The sequence below is a fragment of the Thermobia domestica genome, chromosome 4, assembly GCF_964235325.1.
Source record: "Thermobia domestica chromosome 4, izTheDome1.hap1.1, whole genome shotgun sequence".
NCBI classification, from domain to species: domain Eukaryota; kingdom Metazoa; phylum Arthropoda; class Insecta; order Zygentoma; family Lepismatidae; genus Thermobia; species Thermobia domestica.
The window spans coordinates 229,931,888-229,953,112 of NC_137457.1; the positions used below are offsets into that span (position 1 = coordinate 229,931,888).

At 35.0% G+C, this 21,225-nt stretch overlaps 1 protein-coding gene across 2 annotated transcripts in view; it reads left to right on the forward strand.

The window, feature by feature from the left end:
• The first annotated feature begins 314 nt into the window (after positions 1–314).
• The window catches only part of LOC145683890 (uncharacterized), a 79,677-nt gene continuing 58,766 nt past the window's right edge, over positions 315–21,225 (forward strand). For both annotated transcript variants that reach the window (XM_081755534.1, XM_081755535.1), the window contains exons 1-2: positions 315–530; positions 13,973–14,166. In XM_081755534.1, the coding sequence (XP_081611660.1) occupies positions 13,993–14,166 (174 nt within the window). In that variant the 5' untranslated portion in view covers positions 315–530; positions 13,973–13,992. The remainder of the gene's footprint in view (positions 531–13,972; positions 14,167–21,225) is intronic.

Genomic DNA, 21,225 nt, shown 5'->3' on the forward strand with positions numbered 1-21,225 from the left:
CACCTTTGCTTCAGGATGTAAAATCAGAATATGATTTCGTTATTTTCTTCTATTGTCGGATCATTCATCATAAAGCTGTATAAAAGTTTACGGTAGAGCTTTTATTGTTTGTTCGTGTGTTTTTATGAAATTAGAATCACCCAAATGCCGATACCTAACGAATATACGTTTCTAGTCCGTAATTGTTTCAGGCAACTTAACTCAAAATATTCGTTTTGTTTTGCGAAAATAGGCATAAAAATTACAATTGATTTGTTGCAAATTTTGCGTTAAGTTGCGCTACGCAAAAAAGGAAAGGTTGGTATGGAATAAGACCCATGTTTTCTTTCACTAATTATATTCTCCTCAGTGCATTTCAAGTTAAAATAATACTGACAATTTTCATTAGGAAAAATTCCAACCCTAGTATAACAAATCGAAGCAGAAGCGGTTTATGTTACGGAATGTGTGATTGTGTATTGGAAAAGAATAGCTTTTCTTCTAGAGCTTTGTTGATACCAGTTAACTAGCACGAAATAAAGTTGATTGAGGTAAGAAAGTTATATGTGTGGAAATGTGTCCTTTTTTAAAAAGCACTACGGAAGAAAGGAAATCCTAAAACAATTTAAGTGTCTGTTTTGGTACAATTCAAAATTATGACAATTTAAATAGACATTTTCTTCAGATTAGCATTAGCCAAGTATAGTCACACTGTCCGTTTATTTCATTGTCAATAATTGTTTAGGAAAAAAATTAATTTTATTTTTTAATTATATAGGACCGAATCCAAGGTGATCTCTCCATTCTTTAAATAAAAGATTATGAAAGCAAAAACCATACAGCATAATGAATATATGCAGGTCAAGTTTAGACATACCACTCGAAATAATGATTGAGAAATAATTCGGCCAATGTTGAGTTTTAGGGGGACAGCTTTTTCTGGAGAAAAGGTTACAATTTCGCTCACTTCTGTTAATATTAGGTTAGGTTAGGGTTAACTACTTGTATCATTTATTTATACTTAGTGCCCTTCCGTGCCTTTCGGAGTTATAAGCTGCCGAAAACATGAAAAATTGAAGTTTAAAAGGTCATAGCTCCAAAACTATGGGACCTATCGTCAAGACATCACTTAGGAACTAATATGTGCACTATCCAAAAATATATGTTTCAGAATCCTAAGCTACTCACGTAGCAAGTGGACTATTCTTTTACGAATCGGAAAATTTTCCCTTTCAAAATTTTTCGGAAAATTTTAATCACTGTACAGGACAGACAATTTTTCGATTCATGGAAAATTGTTCCACTTGTTCCTACATAGTACTGAAAATTATCTAAACCATGACAATTTTCAGATTCTTTAAACGATCTTTCACTTTCTAACATTTCTATATATGAATTCAATCAATTTTATGAATACTGACGAATTGTTACTTGGTCATTGATATTTGTTAAGAACGGAAAAATTTCCGGGAAAATATAGAAGAAAATTCTCCACCTCACATCACGGCTAAACAACGATGTAGGAATAAGTGGAGTATATTTTTACGAATCGGAAAATTTTCCGTTTCAAAATTTCCCGGAAAATTTTGATCACTGTAGAGGACACAATTTTTCGATTCATGAAAAATTGTTCCACTTGTTCCTACATAATACTGAAAATTGTGTCAGCCATGAAAGTTTTCAGATTCTTTAAACGATCTTTAACTTTTTAACATTTCTATATATGAATTCAATCAATTTTATGAATACTGACGAATTGTTACTTAATCACTTATATTTGTTAAAAGCGGAAAAATTTCCGGAAAAATATAGAAAAAAAAATTTTCCATCTCACATCTCAACTAGACAACGATGTAGGAATAAATGGAATATATTTTTATGAATCGGAAAATTTTCCGGAAAATTTTTATCACTGTACAGGACAGACAACTTTTCGATTAATGAAAAATTGTTCCACTAGTTCCTACATCGTACTGAAGATTGTCTAAGCCATGAAAATTTTCAGATTCTTTAAACGATCTTTCACTTTTTAACATTTCTATATATGAATTCAATCAATTTTATGAATACTGACGAATTGTTACTTAATCACTGATATTTGTTAAGAACGGAAAATTTTCCGGAAAAATATAGAAGAAAATTTTCCACCTCACACATCGATTAAACAACGATGTAGGAATAAGTGGAGTATGTTTTTATGAATCGGAAGATTTTCCGGGAAAATTTTCCAGAAAATTTTCCGTTTCAAAATTTTCCGGAAAATTTTCATCACTGGACGAGGCCACTATAAACCCTGTTATCAGAATGTCTACTACAAACATCCACAGAACATCAGAGTTTCTTAGATATGAGAATGATGGTGATGGCCCAGGTGGATGAAGGAAAGGTGTTTTTTTTTTCTTTTCTTCTTTTTTTTTTTTAATACTTCATAAAGTTCTTCATTTTTCTGTAAAACATACTCGAGCCACCAATTTCTTGATAGACAGCGGTGTCATAGCCTGTTATGCCTTCTAATTGTAATTTATTTGGAGATTTTGAAATTTTCTTTTCCCAACCCTGCTGACCATTTGAAAAGTGTTTCACCAGTAATGTTGATGTAGTTTTGAACATGAATGCATGATATTGCTGTGTTTCTTTGATCGAAGCGACATTCCAGGAACATTTCAGATTCAGTATATTCAGGGTTTGCCCATCTGGACCCAGCCCGAAAAAAACCCACTGTTTTTTTTCGGGTTGGACCCATCTTTGTTTTTGAGCTTTTTGTTAGTATATTGTTGGCACAACTAAGATGATTCGATTGAAAGTGATTTTTAACAGATTTTGGACTTTCCTTCGGCGAATTAGATGTTTTCATGTTAAAGTAGCTATACAACAACATTCAACGTTAGACCTATATATGAAATGAAATCTTTGAGTTTTACGTCCCACGGTTATGCCGGTTAGGCTAAAGGAGACGGGGACCTATATATGGGATAATTATAGAACAAATTAATGTATGGATTGTGTTTATAGCCCATTTGAAGTAAAATATGCAATTTCATATTTTAGAAAATACTTTCCGTGAACAGTGTGCCGGGGGACGTTATCTCTTATACGTTTGACGAGTTTAAGGCCATAGGTCCTGTACCAACAGTAAATATCTAAATACATTAGTAAAACTATTAGTATTATTTCATACATTTGATGGTAACACAAGTATTCTTCAGTAAAATTTGGTTTTCCAACAGTAGTTTAGTTCAGACATTAGTTGCTACTCTTCAAATAAGCATTCTGTAGAATCAACACCAGCAATAGCGTAAAAATTCGTGTCAAAATTAAGAAGCTTAATGCTCGGAGTTCCGAAGAGTATGTAACGGTACTATTTTAAGTGCTGAATTTAAACTTCCGTACTAGTGGAAGTGTCGATGTACAGTAAAGAAAGCGGCATTTTCGGGGAAATTCCTGCAATTGAACGCACAAAGCATCGGAAGTGAATACTTCAATAGTAAAACTAGGGGAGGCCGGGATAATAAGAGACAAACGGGCTAATAAGAGACAAGAAAATATTCTTGCACTTGCATTGATTTCTTGAGGAACTAGAAAAAAAATGTGTGATTGTACTAAAAAAAAGTAAAACCTGCTGATATATTAACACATTTTTCCAGTTTCTTTTTCACAATAAATAAATAAATAAATAAATATATATATATATATATATATATATATATATATACAAAAATTTTGTTAAAGTCAGTGTCTCTTACTACCCCTAAGGGGTAATAAGAGACAGGGCTCTCAGTACACATACACATAGAATAGAAAATGAGTAGTGGTTTAAGAAAAAATCTTCAGACAATTCTGAAGAACTTACTTTTTTCAGATCTGAAATATGTACATATATTTCCGATATATCAAGATTTAAAAAATGAAATTCAATTTTTTTTTTCGGAAAATTTATTTGCCTGAGTATTAAATATCAAAAACCATTGAAACAAAGTATAGTTGCATTTTACGGAATGTAGATACATCATGGATGAAACTCACACTACCAAATAAAAAAGAATGCTGACAAGAAATTTTCTGGAGAATGTCGAAAATGAACTTAAAAAGTGCCTAAATTCTCAATGAAGAAAAATCACCGCATTTGAAAAATAGTTTTAGCTAACTTAAATGAATTGAAAAAGCTATTAATTGTAATCATACACGAAGAGAACATTGAAAAATGTTGTAAACCTATTGTTGTCCAAATTTTATGTAAAACGTAGCCTATGTAAAACTATTGGCGTGGGAGGCCCGGGTTCGATTCCCGGCGGGAGCTCATGTGGTTCGGATTCCACGTTAATCAGTAGGTCCACGTCTCATATAGCCTCGCTGCTGAACGGAACGTTAAACTCAAAATCAACTCAACCTATGTAAAACTACATTTTCCAAAAATATGCAAGATGAGTATTAAACCTTTTACGATGTACAGTCGAACGATAATATGAAAAATGTACAAAAGAGTTTGGAAATGTTATGCTAGCCTATGTAAAATCCAAATTAACATTTAAAAACCTCATAAATGTAATTTAAACTTTAGTCGTACATAATTATAGCAGGTAGGCCTTATCAATTATCTTATGCTGGACCACTTAAACAAACATAGGAAAAATGTATAGGCCAAAACGAACTGTTGGCATATAGGCATGAGTTTAACAAATATTAAGAATAGTCCTACATACTCCTAGGCCTACCCAAAGAACAGGAGTCATATTTAATCTTTCTGTTTTGGTTTCAAAAGTCCTTTTTCACTTTGCTAAACACACATTTTTGGAGCTATCCTCTGGAAATGTGGAATGGCCCATTTCCATCCAGTTTGATAGGTCCATAAAACACAAATTTGGATGTCACTGTTTGAATATCATCATAGGCAGGCCAATTGAAACCACTTAGTCCTTTTTTCAAAAATTTAACCTTGCACGGTCCTTCATCTGGGAAAGCAATAACCCTCCCAATATACCAGTCAAGATCGTAGTACACGGTGTAATACATTTCTAAGCAAGATTCTGCTCTGGTTGGATCAATTTCTCCTGGCAAACTTTCACCAGTTGATGATGAAATGAGTTAATCCAAAGCATATTCTCCACTGTCACTATCTATGCACAGACTCTGACTGAATTGCCAGAGTAGGAATTTTCCTATTTACTTCCTATATACAAAAAATATCAATTTATACTCGTCACATACTCTAAATAAACATAAAATTGTACTGAGGTAATAAGAGACAGCTGTCTCTTATTACCTGGTGGACAAACACCGTGCTCGTGGGTTTTCTCGGGGTTCTTCCGTTTCCTCCCACTTTCTTCATTCCACCATTTCAGTCATTTCTCATCATCACCGTCTCCTTTAGCCTAACCGGCATAACCGTGGGACGTAAAACTAAAGATTTCATTTTATTTCTCTTATTACCCCTTCAAAATTTCTAAAAGAATTTCTATAAGAGGCATGCCCTTAATTGACCTGAAATGCAATGTTTCAGCATTTTTCAAAATTTCACATTCAATCTTTATAAACTTAGTCTAAAAGTTACATAGCATTCAATTCCACATTTGTAACTCACTTTTCACAGTAAAATTTTATTTTGAAACAGTCACGAACTTCTATGGTAAGTTCAAAGTGAAGGTATTTTTCATAGCGTGACAACAATATAAAAACTCCTATTAATTCCTAAGTGCAAGTGGGGTAGAAAAGTAAAGGTATTGACGTTGCCATTACTTATTTTTTAAATAATTTTGATTTGATATGTAGGGTATTTTTTGGCCATGTCTCTTATTACCCCGGCCTCCCCTATTTATTTTAAGCTGGAAGATATTTAAGACATTTTGAAACATTTACTTTATAAAATATGAATTATCTCTTTGTTAAGTGTTTTAAATTCATTTTCAGGAAAAAACCGTCTTACTAGTGCTAGGGAAATTCCCGTAATTGAACGCATAAAGTATCGGAAGTAAACTTCAACAATAAAACCATTTATTTTACGCTGGAGAATATTTGCCATATAAGACATTTTGAAACATTTATTTTATAATACATGAATTATAACTTTGTTTAAATTAATATATTTGATATTCATATTTGGCGAACGTTACTAAGGCTCCTAAGATGACTCGATCTACATTTGTTCGTTTGTCTGTCTGTACCACACACACATTACAAGGAAAAACTTTCGGTCTTTTAAGTTTAAATTTTCAGAGTACAAGCACGAGACACATTAAATTAACTGTATTATTTTGGCGCCGATCCAACGTAAAATTTCATAATGGCGGCCATTTTTGAAGTAGCGGATACCCACGCTGCAGGGTGCAATTTTCGGACTGTTAAGTTGAAATTTTAAGGGTAGAAGCAAGGGACATTCTAAATTTGCTGTATAGATTTTCTCGGCGATCCAGTGTAAAATTTCGAAATGCCGGTCATTTTTTCAAAACAGTAGTGAACAGAAAATTTTTGCAAGTTGCGACAATATAAATCACATTTTAACACATTTACCCCAAAGACATTGAAATATTTCGAAAAAAACTCAACTAAAGCCGAAAAAACCCATATGGGCCCAGGTGGGTTGGGTTTTTCAAAAATACCCGGGTTTTTTCAAACCCTGTGTATATTCTTCTTAGGTTAAGTAGGCAAGGTTTACCATGATAAAGTTTTCTACTGCCCACTCAAAAAGTTGCCTTTGGGCTTGAATTTGAGGTCATAGGGTCTTTGCAAACTAGCACGAGCTGCCAGTCTCTTAACTGAACCGCGTACTCCATCACAATGCCCTTTTCCATGTGCTATAGCCGAAAAGTGCTATTCTCCTTTCACTTTAAAATCTGTGTTACGGAAACAGAAGTTCAAGAAGTTTTTCTTTGTATTGCGCGGCAGATCCGTCGGAAAAATAAAAAAATCTTGTTTGGAAGTATTTGAAATTTCGATGTCAGAAATGATATATATATATATATATATATATATATATATATATTTTTTTTTTTTTTTTTTTTTTTTTTGAAAGGAGTAAACAGCACTTAGGTATTGTGCTCTAGGCAGTCAGAAACAGCTATACATAATTAACATGTTCAGCTTTGTTTTCCTGTTTGAAATATATAACAAAAGGATGGAAGTCCTGTGCTTCATCTTGTAGCACTATATTATATTTTTCAGTAAAATCACAGATGACAGCAAATTTTGATTCTTTGAAATTCTTTTATGTAGTTAAGGAAGGCACAAAAGTTGCTTGGCAATGAACTCATGCCTATCCGCTAACGCTGCTTCAGTTCTGTTTGTTTAGGCGTGACGTCTCGAGGTTACTAAGGATTCGACATATTACTTGAAGTAGCATTGAACCTCCATTCGGTTTCCAGCTAGGAGAAATTTTGTTGGCTCATCGGGACCTCTTAATTACAAGGTGAAAATTAGATTCAACTAACACAGATGATTCGACATATATGAAAATGTCACTATGAAATTCACACTATTTGTGACATTTTTGCATTGATTTTTACACAAATTTTTAATATAAAAAGACAATTGGTTTATTAAACCATCTTGGTTCAAACCAGCCAATCCTGCCGTTGTACCAGTGCTACATGTATACTTTTTACAAACCACGTTTATTTACATTAACAGTTTTAATTGTGAAACTTGTATTAATATTATTTTAAAGTTTAAAAGTATCAGCAGTTTACCTTAGCTTTAAGCTAGTTTTTAAAGTATGAGGTAATAAATATTGCCAGCAGATTACAAGTCAGTATGATATGTTTTAGACCCAGTAATATACTTTTCATGTTAAATGTTTGTATTTATTTCCACAAGTTAAAAAAAAGAAAAAAATTTAATTGTATTCTTCAGCTGGGTACAGGATATCAATGAAAACTAGAGGGTCAATCCAAATGAAATCGACCAATGATGGTTGCTGACAAAATTTAATTTTTTAGTTAATTTTTTTACCTAAGATTGTACCACATTTATTGAGTTGAAAACGGGTATTCGTTTATTTTTTTAACCGCGCAGGTTTTGTCGTAGCGGCTATTTTTGTATAGGCGCCTGTGCACATTTTGAACTTTTTAGTGCATTCCGTTTAACGCTGTAACTTTTTAGGTTTTAAAGATAATGAGTTCAAACCAAAACTGTATCAAAGATAATGGAATGGACAATATTGTATGTTCTGTGCACATTGAGACGTGCTTCAGAATGTCGAGAAAAGAAGCTCTGAACATTGAGGTTGAAAACCTAGAAATTGCAATTTTGGAATGTGCATTTTGAAACGAAATAAATGAGACTCACCTTCAATTCTTTGTCTACATAGAGAGTAGGTAATAGACAACGCCCTAAACAAGTTTCAGATCAGAGAACTACATACTTGATTTTTTGGAAATTTTTAAACATTGCGAATTTTCGAAAATCGTGTATTTTCACCATCGGATCATTCCATATGAAATCACCAAATTTGAAGCTGAAATGTGGCTCATATGTTTTAAATTTTCCTCAAAATTTGTACATGTGTTATGATGCTCAAACATAACACACCTATAAAATTTTACAGCTCTACTTCAAAGGGGATTCCTGTAGGAGCCATTCGAAATTTGGGGGTTTTGTGCAAAAACACCTAAGTCCGCCCTCGACTTAAAGTACTGAAACCGCTAGATCTCTGGAGATATTGAAGCTATTTGAAAATGGTTTTCAGTAAAACAATCTTAGAATTTGTAGCATTTAAAACATTGCAGTAATGAACTTTCCAAGTGGGGTTAAGCATATGAATTTCACCATCAAAGAGAAAAAAAGAAGAAAAAGTAATGTCAAAATTTGGAAATTATTTCTGAAAAAGGCCCACCTAACTCCAACCTCAAATTTTCAAAATAAGTAACTCAGATGTTCCTCTTTAACATATAAAAAAATTAGGAGGGTGTTTTTCGGTATGTTCAAGAAAAACAAATTATGACACAATGTAAGTTGAGGGCGGATTTAGGCACTTTTTGCACAAAACTAACAAATTTCCAATGATTGTTTCCAGTTTTCCACGCTGAAAATGTTTATAATTGCCAAGACTGAAGTGATTTAATAAATGAATTGTGCCAGAAATTTGAAACTTCAAGTACCATTGCACAAAACCCCCAAAATTTGAATGGCTCCTACACGAGTCCCCTTTGAGCTAGAGCTGTAAAATTTTATAAGTGTGTTATGTTTGGGTACCACAATATTTGTGCAAAATTTGAAGAAAATCTAAAACATATGAGCCATCTTGATTTGTCGATTTCATATGGAATGGCCCCATCAAATATCTCAGGGAGGACAGAAGTAAAAAATCTCAAATTTGCACAAAATAGACGATAGTTGTGCAGTAACAAGTCGATAAATTGCATTACTGAGACTCGAGTAGTTTCTGAGTTATGAAGTTTTTCTTCACTGGGACTTAATATCATGAAGCGCCATTGGAGCGAATATAAGCTTTGTAGCAAAAGTAAAAAATAACACGACAGTAACGTTAAATGGGTAAAGTATGCATAATTTATATCTTGTACAAAAAAGTTGTATGTTATTTCTTTTCTGCCTACAGCGCTGCTGTTAAGGCATGAGTGAAGTAAATAGTTGACTAATTTGTGTACAGAGTTGGCACTGATAATTGAAAGTACGACCTGTAGGAGTTGTGAACTCTGGGTTTGAGTTTCCGGCGAACCTTAGTGATTGGCACCCACACTTTGTCATTTGTACATAGTTTAAAGGAGGTTCTTGGACCATGGAGATGGAAAAAATGATCAAAAAAATAGTTATTCTCCTGACTGAGTCTTCAATTCTCCCAATCCACCATTTCTGTCATAAATACAGGCTACGGTATCATTAGGTGCAAGTGACAACATGCTATGTTCTGGAAGTACTGAAGTACTGCAATCAGTAAATTCATCTGATTGTGAGTATTCATAACATCTGATTTGTGTTTTCGTCAGAGGTACAAATCTATGATATGATCTGGTATTAATAATTCTTTTACAAGTAGTAAATCTTCAATTTCTTGCTGTTTCACTCCACTTCTCATGGAACATAGATAAATTGTATGCCTGAGATACTATATCAACACAAAACCTGCACATCACAACTTATAACTCAGAAACTGCTCAAGTCTCAGTGATGCAATTTTACTCACTTGTTACTGCACAACTATCGTCTAATTTGAACAAATTTGGAATTTTCATTTCTGTCCTCTCTGAGATATTTGATGGTGAAAATACACGATTTTCGAAAATTCGCAAAGTTTAAAAATTTCCAAATAATCAAGTATACAGTTTTCAGATCTGAAACTTGTTTGGGAGGTTGTTTACTATCTAGTCTCTATGTAAACAAAGAATTGAAGGCGAGTCTTATTTACTTCGTTTCAAAATGTACATTCCAAAATGGCCGTTTCTAGGTTTCCAACCTCAATGTTCAGAGCTTCTTTTTCCGACGTTCTAAAGTACGTCTCAATGTGCACAGGACACAGAATATTGTCCATTCCATTATCTTTGATATGGTTTTGGTTTGAACTCATTATCTTTAAAACCTAAAAAGTTACAGCGTTTAACGGAATTCTCTGAAAAGTGCAAAATACACTCAGGCGCCTATACAAAAGAATGACCGCCACAAACAAACCTGCGCAGCTAAAAAATAAATTAATACTCTTTTTCAACTCCCTGAATTTGGTAAAATCTTAGGCAAAAAGTTAATAAAAAACTAAATTTTGTCAGCAGCCTTTGACCTGGAAATTGATCGATTTCATTTGGATTGCGCCTAGTGTTAGTTTTAATTTTTTTTTTTTTTTTTTTTTTTTTTTTTTTTTTTTTTGACAATGAACCCATTATCATCCCAAATTCATATTTTGCTAGATGCTTTACAACAATACTATATATTCATGGAATTAATTTCAAAATTTTAAAAAATGTGCCTTTTAAAAAATTTTGAAGTAAAATTTTGATTAAAAAAAAAAAAAAAAAAACTCTGTATTAGCCTATATGATGTTGTATACCACATAAAAGGACATGAGAAGTGCTGTAAAATGACACCTCAACCAGCTCTCTAACTCAATTAAAACAGTTGCAATTTCAATTTCAAAATACATTGAACATGCTATTTTGGGTATTTTTTCCAAACTTTTCATAGCCTATCTTCAATACCAGTTGATATATAAAGTTGAAATTTGGTATTTTTCTTATTCTATGTGAATAGTATCCCTGTGCAAAATTTCATGACAATCTGGGATGGTAAGGTAAATTTTGTTTTCAAATTGTGTTGATTTGAACTGGAACGGCTCATAGTACAATAATCTTTGTTGTTAATATAAACTTAATCGTGTATATTATTTGTTTAAAAACTTCAGAGCTATATTTCCTATAACCCCAACTTTTATAGAATTAGGGTGGCGAGCACCAACCGAGAGTAAGTGAAACTAAAGTAGTAAGTTACTAAGAGAGAAGGAAATCGGCGACTTCCAGTCGAGAGTACTGAACTAAAGGAGTAAATTACTACAGGAGTAAATTTTTCGTTTACTACTGTAGTAAATTTATTTACTCCAAAACTGGTGGAGAGCACCATCAAAGAGTACGCTACTACATTAGTAACTTGAGGAGTAAATAAGGCCAAAATTTACTCCTAAGCAGTAGTAGGAGTAAAGTTAGAGAGTAAGATGAATTCTTTGGTCTCTACGTGTTAAATATCGAATTCTATGGATTACCTGGACTACGAAGTATATATGTAGATGGAGAAAGAAGTAGACATCCCAAGAATTTGAGTTTTAGTGGAGAAAAGAGACCTATTTGCAATGTATAGTGACATTGATTTCAAAGAGCGTTTTGGGTTGCTTAAGGAATCTTTTGAGCGGCTGCTTGATATGTTGAAGCCGTTACTGCAGCATAATTCTGCCAGGAACAGTGCTTTGTCTCCTAGGCTGCAACTTCTTTGTAGATTGCGAGTCCTTCGCACTGGTACTTATCAAATCTTAGCAGGGGATCTTATTAACATACATCGTAATACTGCTGGAAGAGCGTTTTACAGTGTGATAGACAGTTCAATTACCTTAAAGCTACTGTGTGTGTGTCCACGCCACAGAACATATATATATATATATATATATATATATATATAGTGGCGGATCCAAGGTGGGAGCTATAAGAGCTATAGCCCCCCTTGACGCTCAGGTTTACACTGGATAAAATGGACTTCAATCCTGCTTTACACTGGATAAAACGGCAAACTATGGTTTAGCCCCTCCCTTGATAATATCCTGGATCCGCCACTACATATATATATATATAAAGGAAAAAAGTGATTTCTATCGATTGGTTGATTCCCGAATGGATTGTGTACCTATACCCATACTTTGTCCTTTTGGAGCACAAGCAGAACTATACAGAAATTGCAAGAATTTCTTTTCTATCAATACACAAATCATTTCTAATGCCAATATGAAGATTTTGAGCGTGGTAAGCCATTGGCTGAGTTCCACGCATGACGCACGCATTTGATACAATAGTAGAATTCCTCCAGAATTAGAAAACGAACAATATAATGGGTTGCTTGTTGGGGATAGTGGATATGCTCTCTCCAAACATTTTATGACTTCTATGTTTCGACCTCAGACAGGAGCCGTAGGGCGCTACAATAAAGCCCATGTTGTTACAAGATGTGTAATAGAACGTACATTCTGTGTTTGGAAGAACCGTTTCCAAATTCTCACTAAAACAATGAGATATAAACAAAACATGTGTGGAAATGTTATTGAGGATACTGCAGTTCTGCACAACTTTGGAACAGAAGTAGGTGTGTTCCATTTTAAGGTTATGGTCTTCCACGATTTCTCTTTATCTTTCAATTAACAACATTTTTGTATTATATTCCCCTCGTATTAAACACATTTTTAACGAACGAAGCTCGTCTGCTTTTTCCAACAACCTGCTGTTCTTCACTACAATCGCATGTAACGCCTTTTTTCATGGGCACTTCTTCTGATAAGCTTCAGCTTCCAATAGGAAACGAAATGCACGTGCCAGCAGTGGGCAGAAATGGCTTACTTCTTTAGTAAAAAGGCGTTACTACTTTAGTTACAACTAAAGAAGTAAATAGAAATTGAGCTCTCCAACAGTTACTAAAAGAGTATATTACTACGGAAGTAATTTACTAAAGTAGTCCAGACTAAAGAAGTAAGAGTTACTACAAGAGTAATTTACACTAGTTTGGTGCTCGCCACCCTTAGTGTTGATAAGTTTAACAGCTATAAGGCTTTGGTGCTACCGCAGTGCGTTAATATTAAAAGGTCGCTCGACATTCGCCACTAGATTGTGTCTTCCACGTAGTAAAGTAAAGGGTAATACGCATTAGAGGGAGTGTAAAATGTTGTATTTTCATTTTTTTACGTATTTGAGGGGTAAGGGGAAAAAACAAGGAATATCCATGTATGTGCTTTTTCGGGTACTTTGTCCTATCTGTTGGTGACTCTTGGTACTATTTGACTGTATATGCCATGCATGCGTAGATGTAGAAATGTTCATGTAAAAAGGGGCAAAAGATTTAACTAACCCTATTCTTTTTACACGGTTTTCAATATTTAAACTCCGTTTTCTCGAAAATGCAGTTTTGTGACATTCCTTTTTTTTTTCCGTACCGTTCATTTACTTTTATTTTTTACGTGCATATGTAGAAGCAGGTTATTTGAACAACGAAATACCGTGTTCTCATTATATTTTTGGAAGAATATGACTGAAAATGAAAGTAGGAACGATTATGTCATTGGTTGTTTACTCTGCGACCTGGAATTACTTCCTTGGTTTCTAATACGTTTCTTTCCTTTTTCTTTTTAATTTTGGTAATTTTCTTTCAAAAATGCAATCAGCCTATCACTGTGCCAGTATTCATAGAACGGATTTGTATGTTTGATTAATTTTAGATCCATGGAAGTTAACCCAAAATGTCATGTGCATAAACTATATTGTTACTATCTTATATTATTTTTTAATGTAACTATTATTTAATGTTGCAGGCTTTAATACATACTAAAAAATGGATCATTGTAGCGAATTTAGTTTCCATTGGACAGGACATCATTCTACGCTCACAGCTGGTTTTGGATCATTGCTGCGTAACGAAAACCTGGTAGATGTTACCTTGTCAGCTGAGGGCAAGTGTCTCAAGGCGCACAGAGTTGTTTTATCGGCTTGCAGCCCATACTTCCAGGTAAACATTTTCATGAAAAGCGTAGGTGACACTGTTATTCTTTTTGTATACTGAGAAGGTATTTAAATTAGCATGCTTAAACAAAAATACGCACTAATTATATGAATACCTAAAATTGCATTAAGACGGGAATCGAGTGGTAAACATGATGTAGGAGGTAAACAGTTCTCTGCAGTTTTGTTTGTACGATTGAAGTATATAACGTTATTTTAGCATCAGGACTATATTGGACATGAAATCACATATTAACATAGAATCTAAAAACAAGTGCTCGCGACAGTAATCAACCTGACTAGTCCTTACTGAAAGCAACAATGTTGTCTAGTAGTGGAGTATACTGAAAAGTTATTCATGTATACCGCAGCCTGGATAACATCTTAATTCTATAATAGAGTTTCTTGACCACGTTCCATATTTTGATATTTCTGAGCATCTGAACTGTATTCTTGTATACGAAAAAAATATATTCTCAATGCATTTACTAATTACACTCAAGAACTAAACTGACGCTTGGTTGGAACTATTTTAGACGCATTTCTGAGTAATTTACTATTAATTATAACTTAGTTGCATTTTGTCATAAATAGGTAGAATCGAATATTTTCTGATAGACAAAGTAATATGTAAATAATTTACCACGAACTGTAAAGCCTCATTCCTCTTAATCTCTCTTGTAATCGCTTGTTCGAACACAAACTACAGTCTCTTGATCTTTTACGTAAAACTCGTAATAATGCCGTCATAAAATTGGAGGCGCTTCTCATGTCTCATTTCACATAGCATTTTGTTTTTTGATGGAAATCAGATTTAAGGAGTTGTCTTGTATGTCTTCGTTTCGACCGACAGTAAATCTGTATTCTTTTCGAAGAAGAGTAGGAGAGCTCTGTCGTGGCAATCATGGATGTCTGTGATTATTAGTGTTACAGGGTGTCCACCCACCGGGAAAAACCGGGAAACCGGGAAATAGCCGGGAATTTCATGAACCGGGAATAAGCCATGAATTTCTCCAAAGAACCGGGAAACGCGACGATAATAGCCGAAGAAGGCCGAAAGTTAAAAACGCAAGGCGTAGCTCAATTGTTTTCTATCGATAAGTCACTGGGCGCTTCTGAATTCATGATTCGTTGGGTCGGTTCCAGCGTCATCCTGTCGATATCCACCGTTTGGGGCGTCCGAATTCAGCATCAATGGTGAATCGCAAGTAAACGTGGCAACGGTGAAACAGGCGCTCGCTTCAATCGTACGTTGTGGTTCGCTTATCGACCATGTTTTGTATTTTTTAAAAAAGAATAGAGTAGTGATGCGTCAAAGGGGGTTGTTTGAAACCTGAAAGAGCGCTGTGTTGTAGTCAGCAATCATGTGTGCGGTCTTTTATTTTAGCCTTGGTCTTTTAAGAAAAAAAAAATATGAATAATTATTTAACAATAATTCAACTTTAAGTAGTACGAATTGTTTCTTTGATATATTCTTTATTGTCATTTTTGTTTAAAATGAATAGCAATGTAAAGATGAATGCGAATAGTAAATGCCGGGAATGAGATTGTCTATTTGGCAGGTATGATTACTTTTTAATAATAGGTCTGGTTCTACAATCTCCTGACATCTTTAACCACCAGATAAGTTAGCAAGATGTTGCTGCAGTAGTTATTATTTTACGTAAAATAACACATTAGTACTGTGGTAAGTGGTATCATTCCATTATCTTATCTGACGATTAAGAGACTTCAGGAAATTGTAGGGCTTGCCCTAGGGGAATATTTATTGATATACAACTTTATTGAGTAATTTAAAACTTTCATCAAGATGTTGCGGCAGTTGTGGTTACTTATCATCCCGTTCTTATCTGATATTTAAGCGGCATCAGGAGGTTGTAGGACTGGTCCTCTTAAAACATTTATTAATGGCGTACAAGTTTATTGAGTATCTTTAAAGCTGGTTTTAAAAATACTTCAAATGTACGGATGTGAGCAAATATGTAAAACGAAAGCAGTTTTCAGGCGCGGAATGCCAAAATAAAGGAGGGCATTAATTTTCTGGATTAGGCAAAAGTTACTTCTGCATCACGAAGTGACTAAAAAAGACAAAATAGTCAGTAAGAAAGTCATTAGTCCATTTCTTTTTTAAATCACGTGTGGTAAAATCCGGTCCCGGCAATAATCCACTTTAATGTAAGCGAAATATTGAAGTTTCTTGCACAAATTCTTGCGGGCCAATCTATACAAACTGTGATAGTAAGTACAAACATAAATAACGAAACAAATCTAACCTAACCAGACCTGACCTAACCCAACCTAACCAAAACTGACCTTATCTAACCAAAATTAGGCGTTAAAAAAAAAACTTTTTAAAGTAAGAAATTCTGGCCCCTATCAGGCCGACAACTGCCGAGATATTATTATGCTTTCTTATTATTTTTTATTGCCTAATACAGTGAAAAAATCAGCTGGAGGACTTTCATTTGCGTTGTGAATGGATTAACTCATGTTGTGTTTAAGAAGTCGTCCAAAACTAATAGTCATCAAAGTACATCCACTGATCATTGTCATAAAAACTCGTCCAACACTAATAGTAAGCAAAGTTCATCCACTGATCATTGCCAAGCGTCAACTTCTGCTTCTTCGACTGAGAATGACACATCTTTTTCTTGTCAGTCGGACAGTATTCATTCTACTTCTGAACCGACTATTAAACGTTACCTATTAGCAGATTCAGTTACTAAAGCTGAGGTGCTTTGATGTTTACAAATTGTGATGAACCATATGTCTCTCCGAGAAGCTGAGCGTTGTGCATCAACATTTAAATTGATGTTTTCTGACAGTGATATTGCAGAAAAAATGCAATAGCATCGAACTAAAGTGGGGTACACAGTAGTGTTTGGATTAGCACCCTATTTCGAGCGAGAACTTCAGAGGCTATTAAAAGACTGTGATCTGTGTGATCTGTTTCGACGAATCATTGAATAAAGTTTCTCAGAGGCAACAAAATGGATTTACATGTACGATTTTGGGATTCAAATAAATCTCTTGTTACAACAAGATGTTTACATCTGTTTTTCTCGGATACTCAACAGCGTCAGATGTGTTAAAAGGTATCTTCGGATGTTTCAAAGAAACTCATTCAGGTGAAACTTATTCAGGATGGGCCAAGTGTCAATTTTAAACTATTGTCAGATTTGCAACTTGAACTGCAACATACGCCGGAAAGTCCAGTGTTGTTAAGCATTGGTAGTTGCGTCTTCATGTAGTTAATGGGGTGTTCAAAACCGACATGCAGAAGACAGATTGGGACTTAGGGGGCTTTTTACGTGCTTTGTCTTATTTATTCAAAGACTCGCCAGCACGAAGGTCGGACTACACTTATTACACTGAATCTGATATTTTCCCAAAGAAGTTTTGTGCTGTTAGATGGGTAGAAAACAGTGACTTGCATCTCGAGCCTTATTAATGTTGCCTCATTAATATATACAGGGTGTTTCAGATAAAACGTCCAGTGCTTATAAATCCGAAATAGCTGAGAATAAAAATGAAATGAAATGAAATCTTTGAGTTTTACGTCCCACAGTTATGCCGGTTAGGCTAAAGGAAACGGTGATGATGAGTAATGAATGAAACGATGGAATGAAGAAAGTGGGAGGAAACGGGAGAACCCCGAGAAAACCCACGCACACGGTGTATGTCCACCACAAAGTTCACTTGGCGGGGGCTGGGATCGAACCCGGGACCCCTAGCACCAGAGGTGAACGCTCTACCACTGAGCCACCGCGGCCCCCTGAGAATAAAAAGATGAAACAAAAACTGAGATAGGAAAATGTCATAGGCCGCATCGTATGGTGTTGTTATGGTGACCCCCAGGGCCCTCCTTCAAGGGGGCCCAGGGTCCAACTTCAAATTTTCAAATAGGAACATGTATTGAATCATACCTCATTCAATAGTACTTGAAAAACGAAACAACTTTTGTAGGAAACAATTTTCGATCTGGGCCACCGTTTTCAAAATGGCAACAAAAAGTGTCCTGTATCAGATAAAACGTCCAGTGCTTATAGGTCTAAATCAGAAACGGCTGAGAGTAGAGAGATGAAACAAAAACTGAGATAGAAACGATGATAAAGCATATCAAGTGGTGGTGTTGTGGTGACCCTCAGGAAACTCGGTGAAGGGGGCCCAGGTGTCAACTTCAAACTGATACAGAACTTTTTGCGGCCATTTTGAAAACGGTGCCTCAAATCGAAAATTGTTTCCTACAAAAGTTGTTTCGTATTTCAAGGACTATTGAATGAGGTATGATTCAATACATGTTCCCATTTGAAAATTTGAAGTTGGCCCCTGGGCCCCCTTGAAGGAGGGTCCTGGGGGTCACCACAACAACACCATGTGATGCGCCCTATGACATTTTCCTATCTCAGTTTTTGTTTCATCTTTTTATTCTCAGCCATTTCGGATTTATAAGCACTGGACGTTTTGTCTGATATAGGACCCACTTTTTGCGGCCATTTAAAAACGGTGGCCCAAATCGAAAATTGTTTCCTACAAAAGTTGTTTCGTTTTTCAAGTACTATTGAATGAGGTATGATTCAATACATGTTCCTATTTGAAAATTTGAAGTTGGACCCTGGGCCCCCTTGAAGGACGGCCCTGGGGGTCACCACAACAACACCATGTGATGCGGCCTATGACATTTTCCTATCTCAGTTTTTGTTTCATCTTTTTATTCTCAGTCGTTTTGGATTTATAAGCACTGGACGTTTTATCTGAAACACCCTGTGTATATATATTTTGCGTGTGTCAAGAAGGGCAAGACAACACCTAACTCGACAACGTTCTCATTTGTAGAGAAAAAATTCGCACGACAAAATGCTAGCACCAAATTTAGCATTTTTCTCAACTATTGCTTCAATGCTGGAACCATTTCTGACCGAATTTCAAACAGACCAACCCATGAGACCCTTTTTGCATGAAGAGCACACTTCTTTCGTACAAAGATTAATGGAAAAAATAGTGAAGGGTGATGTTCTTAATAAAGCAGGTGCATCTGTTCAAAAAATAGATATATATATATATATGAGATCCAAACAATCTTCTTCCTGCTAAAGATGTGGACATAGGCTTTGCAACTAGGGATGCCATGTGTGGAATCAAGGAAATAACGGATCTAGACAAGCTAACACTGCGACGAACGTGCAGAGAAGCTATCGCAGCGATGATTAGTAAAATAATGGATAGGTCACCATTGAAATACAAACTTACTCGAGCTATTTCGTGTCTCGATCCTGTGCTTATTGGTCACAACCTGACACTAGCGGAAAAGCGTTTGACATTATCTTTGGGGGAGATGGTAGCTAAACAATGGCTTACGGAAGCAAAGCAGATAAAATTATGGGACAATATTGGAAGGCATTTTCGTCACCTGAATCGATTCATCAGTGCAAACGTTTAAAAGAGAGGAGAAGCGTCTGGATACATTTTATGTTGAACTTCTTAGCGTATTCAGTGAGGACAGTGTACAAGAACTCAATGATTTTATACAATGTATTTTGATACTGTCACACGGAAATGCATCAGTAGAGAGAAGATTTTCTGTAAATTCTGAATGCATTTTTGAGAATCAAACAGGAGAGCCTTATTGTCATGAGACAAGTGTATGATGGTGTGAATGCGTTAGGTGGATTGGAGTCAATTAAAATCAACAAAGATATGATACATGCGGCCAGAAATGCACATGCTCGGTATACTGAACATTTGAAGAAAAAGGCGAAGGATTTGAGTGAAAAGAAAAAGATGGAAAGAGAGAGAAAACGTGTGACGCGAGAAAGACTGGAATTGGAAGCTAAAAAGGTAAAGGTAATTGCTGAGGCAAAAAAAGAAGCTGCTCTTCTGGAAAAAAAAATCAATGCACTTATCGGGAAGTAATGAAAACAGGTAAGAAAATATAATTTCTTTCGATAGTATAATTTTATGTTGTTCGGGTGGGAACTAAATAATAATTCTTCCACCTCTTTCGCAAAATATTCGTCTTTTAGTGCCCGTTATAACCGGGAATTTATCTAGTAGAGCCGGGAAAACCGGGAATTAACCGGGAATTTCAAAACGCTTTGAGAGTGGACATCCTGTGTTACTAATTTGTAAATTTCTGGAATAGCCCAAACTAAGTTTTTATCATTCATTATTTTCATTAGTTCGTGACAAGATCTGCTTTCAAAAATAGAATAGTGAGATAAATAGAAGATAATTAATGTGTTCTATAAAAAAATGCTTTGAGGCTATCAGGAAAGGTATTTTGGTATTCTTGAAAGTTAGTATTGTCGTATTGTTAATTTAGTAACATAATCCAGAATCTCATTGAAGAGAATTTTGTAAGTTGTTTCAATTAAATGATGTTCTGGCTGCATGCTCAGAAGAAACTCATTATTAAAATCATACCGACTAGATTTATGTAAGATATTTTTGACATAGTTCAGTTTAGAACAGTACGTTACTTATGCTCTTAGTTCACAAAATGTTAAAAAGGACATCAGTTTTATATACTAGCAAGAGGAGAAATATACTAGCAAGAACCTCTAGAAGAAAAATAGTTTGAAGTTTTCTGAGAAATTCAAGAAATCCTTCAGCCTATATCAAAATGTTAGATCCTATTCAGTGCTATGATCTTGACCAACGATATGTTCAAAGAAGACAAGAAGAGTGTTTCTTTTTCCTCAAACGGCATTTGACAAGCCTTGAACTAAAATTCCATCGTGTGGGTGCGATTTTGGAAAATTTTCTCTGAAGGAAAGGCCGCAAAAGTTAAGTACTTTCGGTAGATTTAGGAAAAATTCGGTAATCCAGAAAATCATTAGAAGAAGATTCGGCACTCTTTGATGCATGAAGCAGATTTCTGTAGTGACTTTAGCAGAACAAATAATGCTTCAGGAAAAGTTCCTGTGGCTGTTGCTGAAGATCATCTAGCAGTCGTGACACTCAAATTTCTGGACAGTAAGTTTTCCTTGTAACCTAAAATCGTTTATTATTGTCATGAGGTGTCTATACAATGTTTCAGTAGATCGAACTGAACTAAAGCCGCACG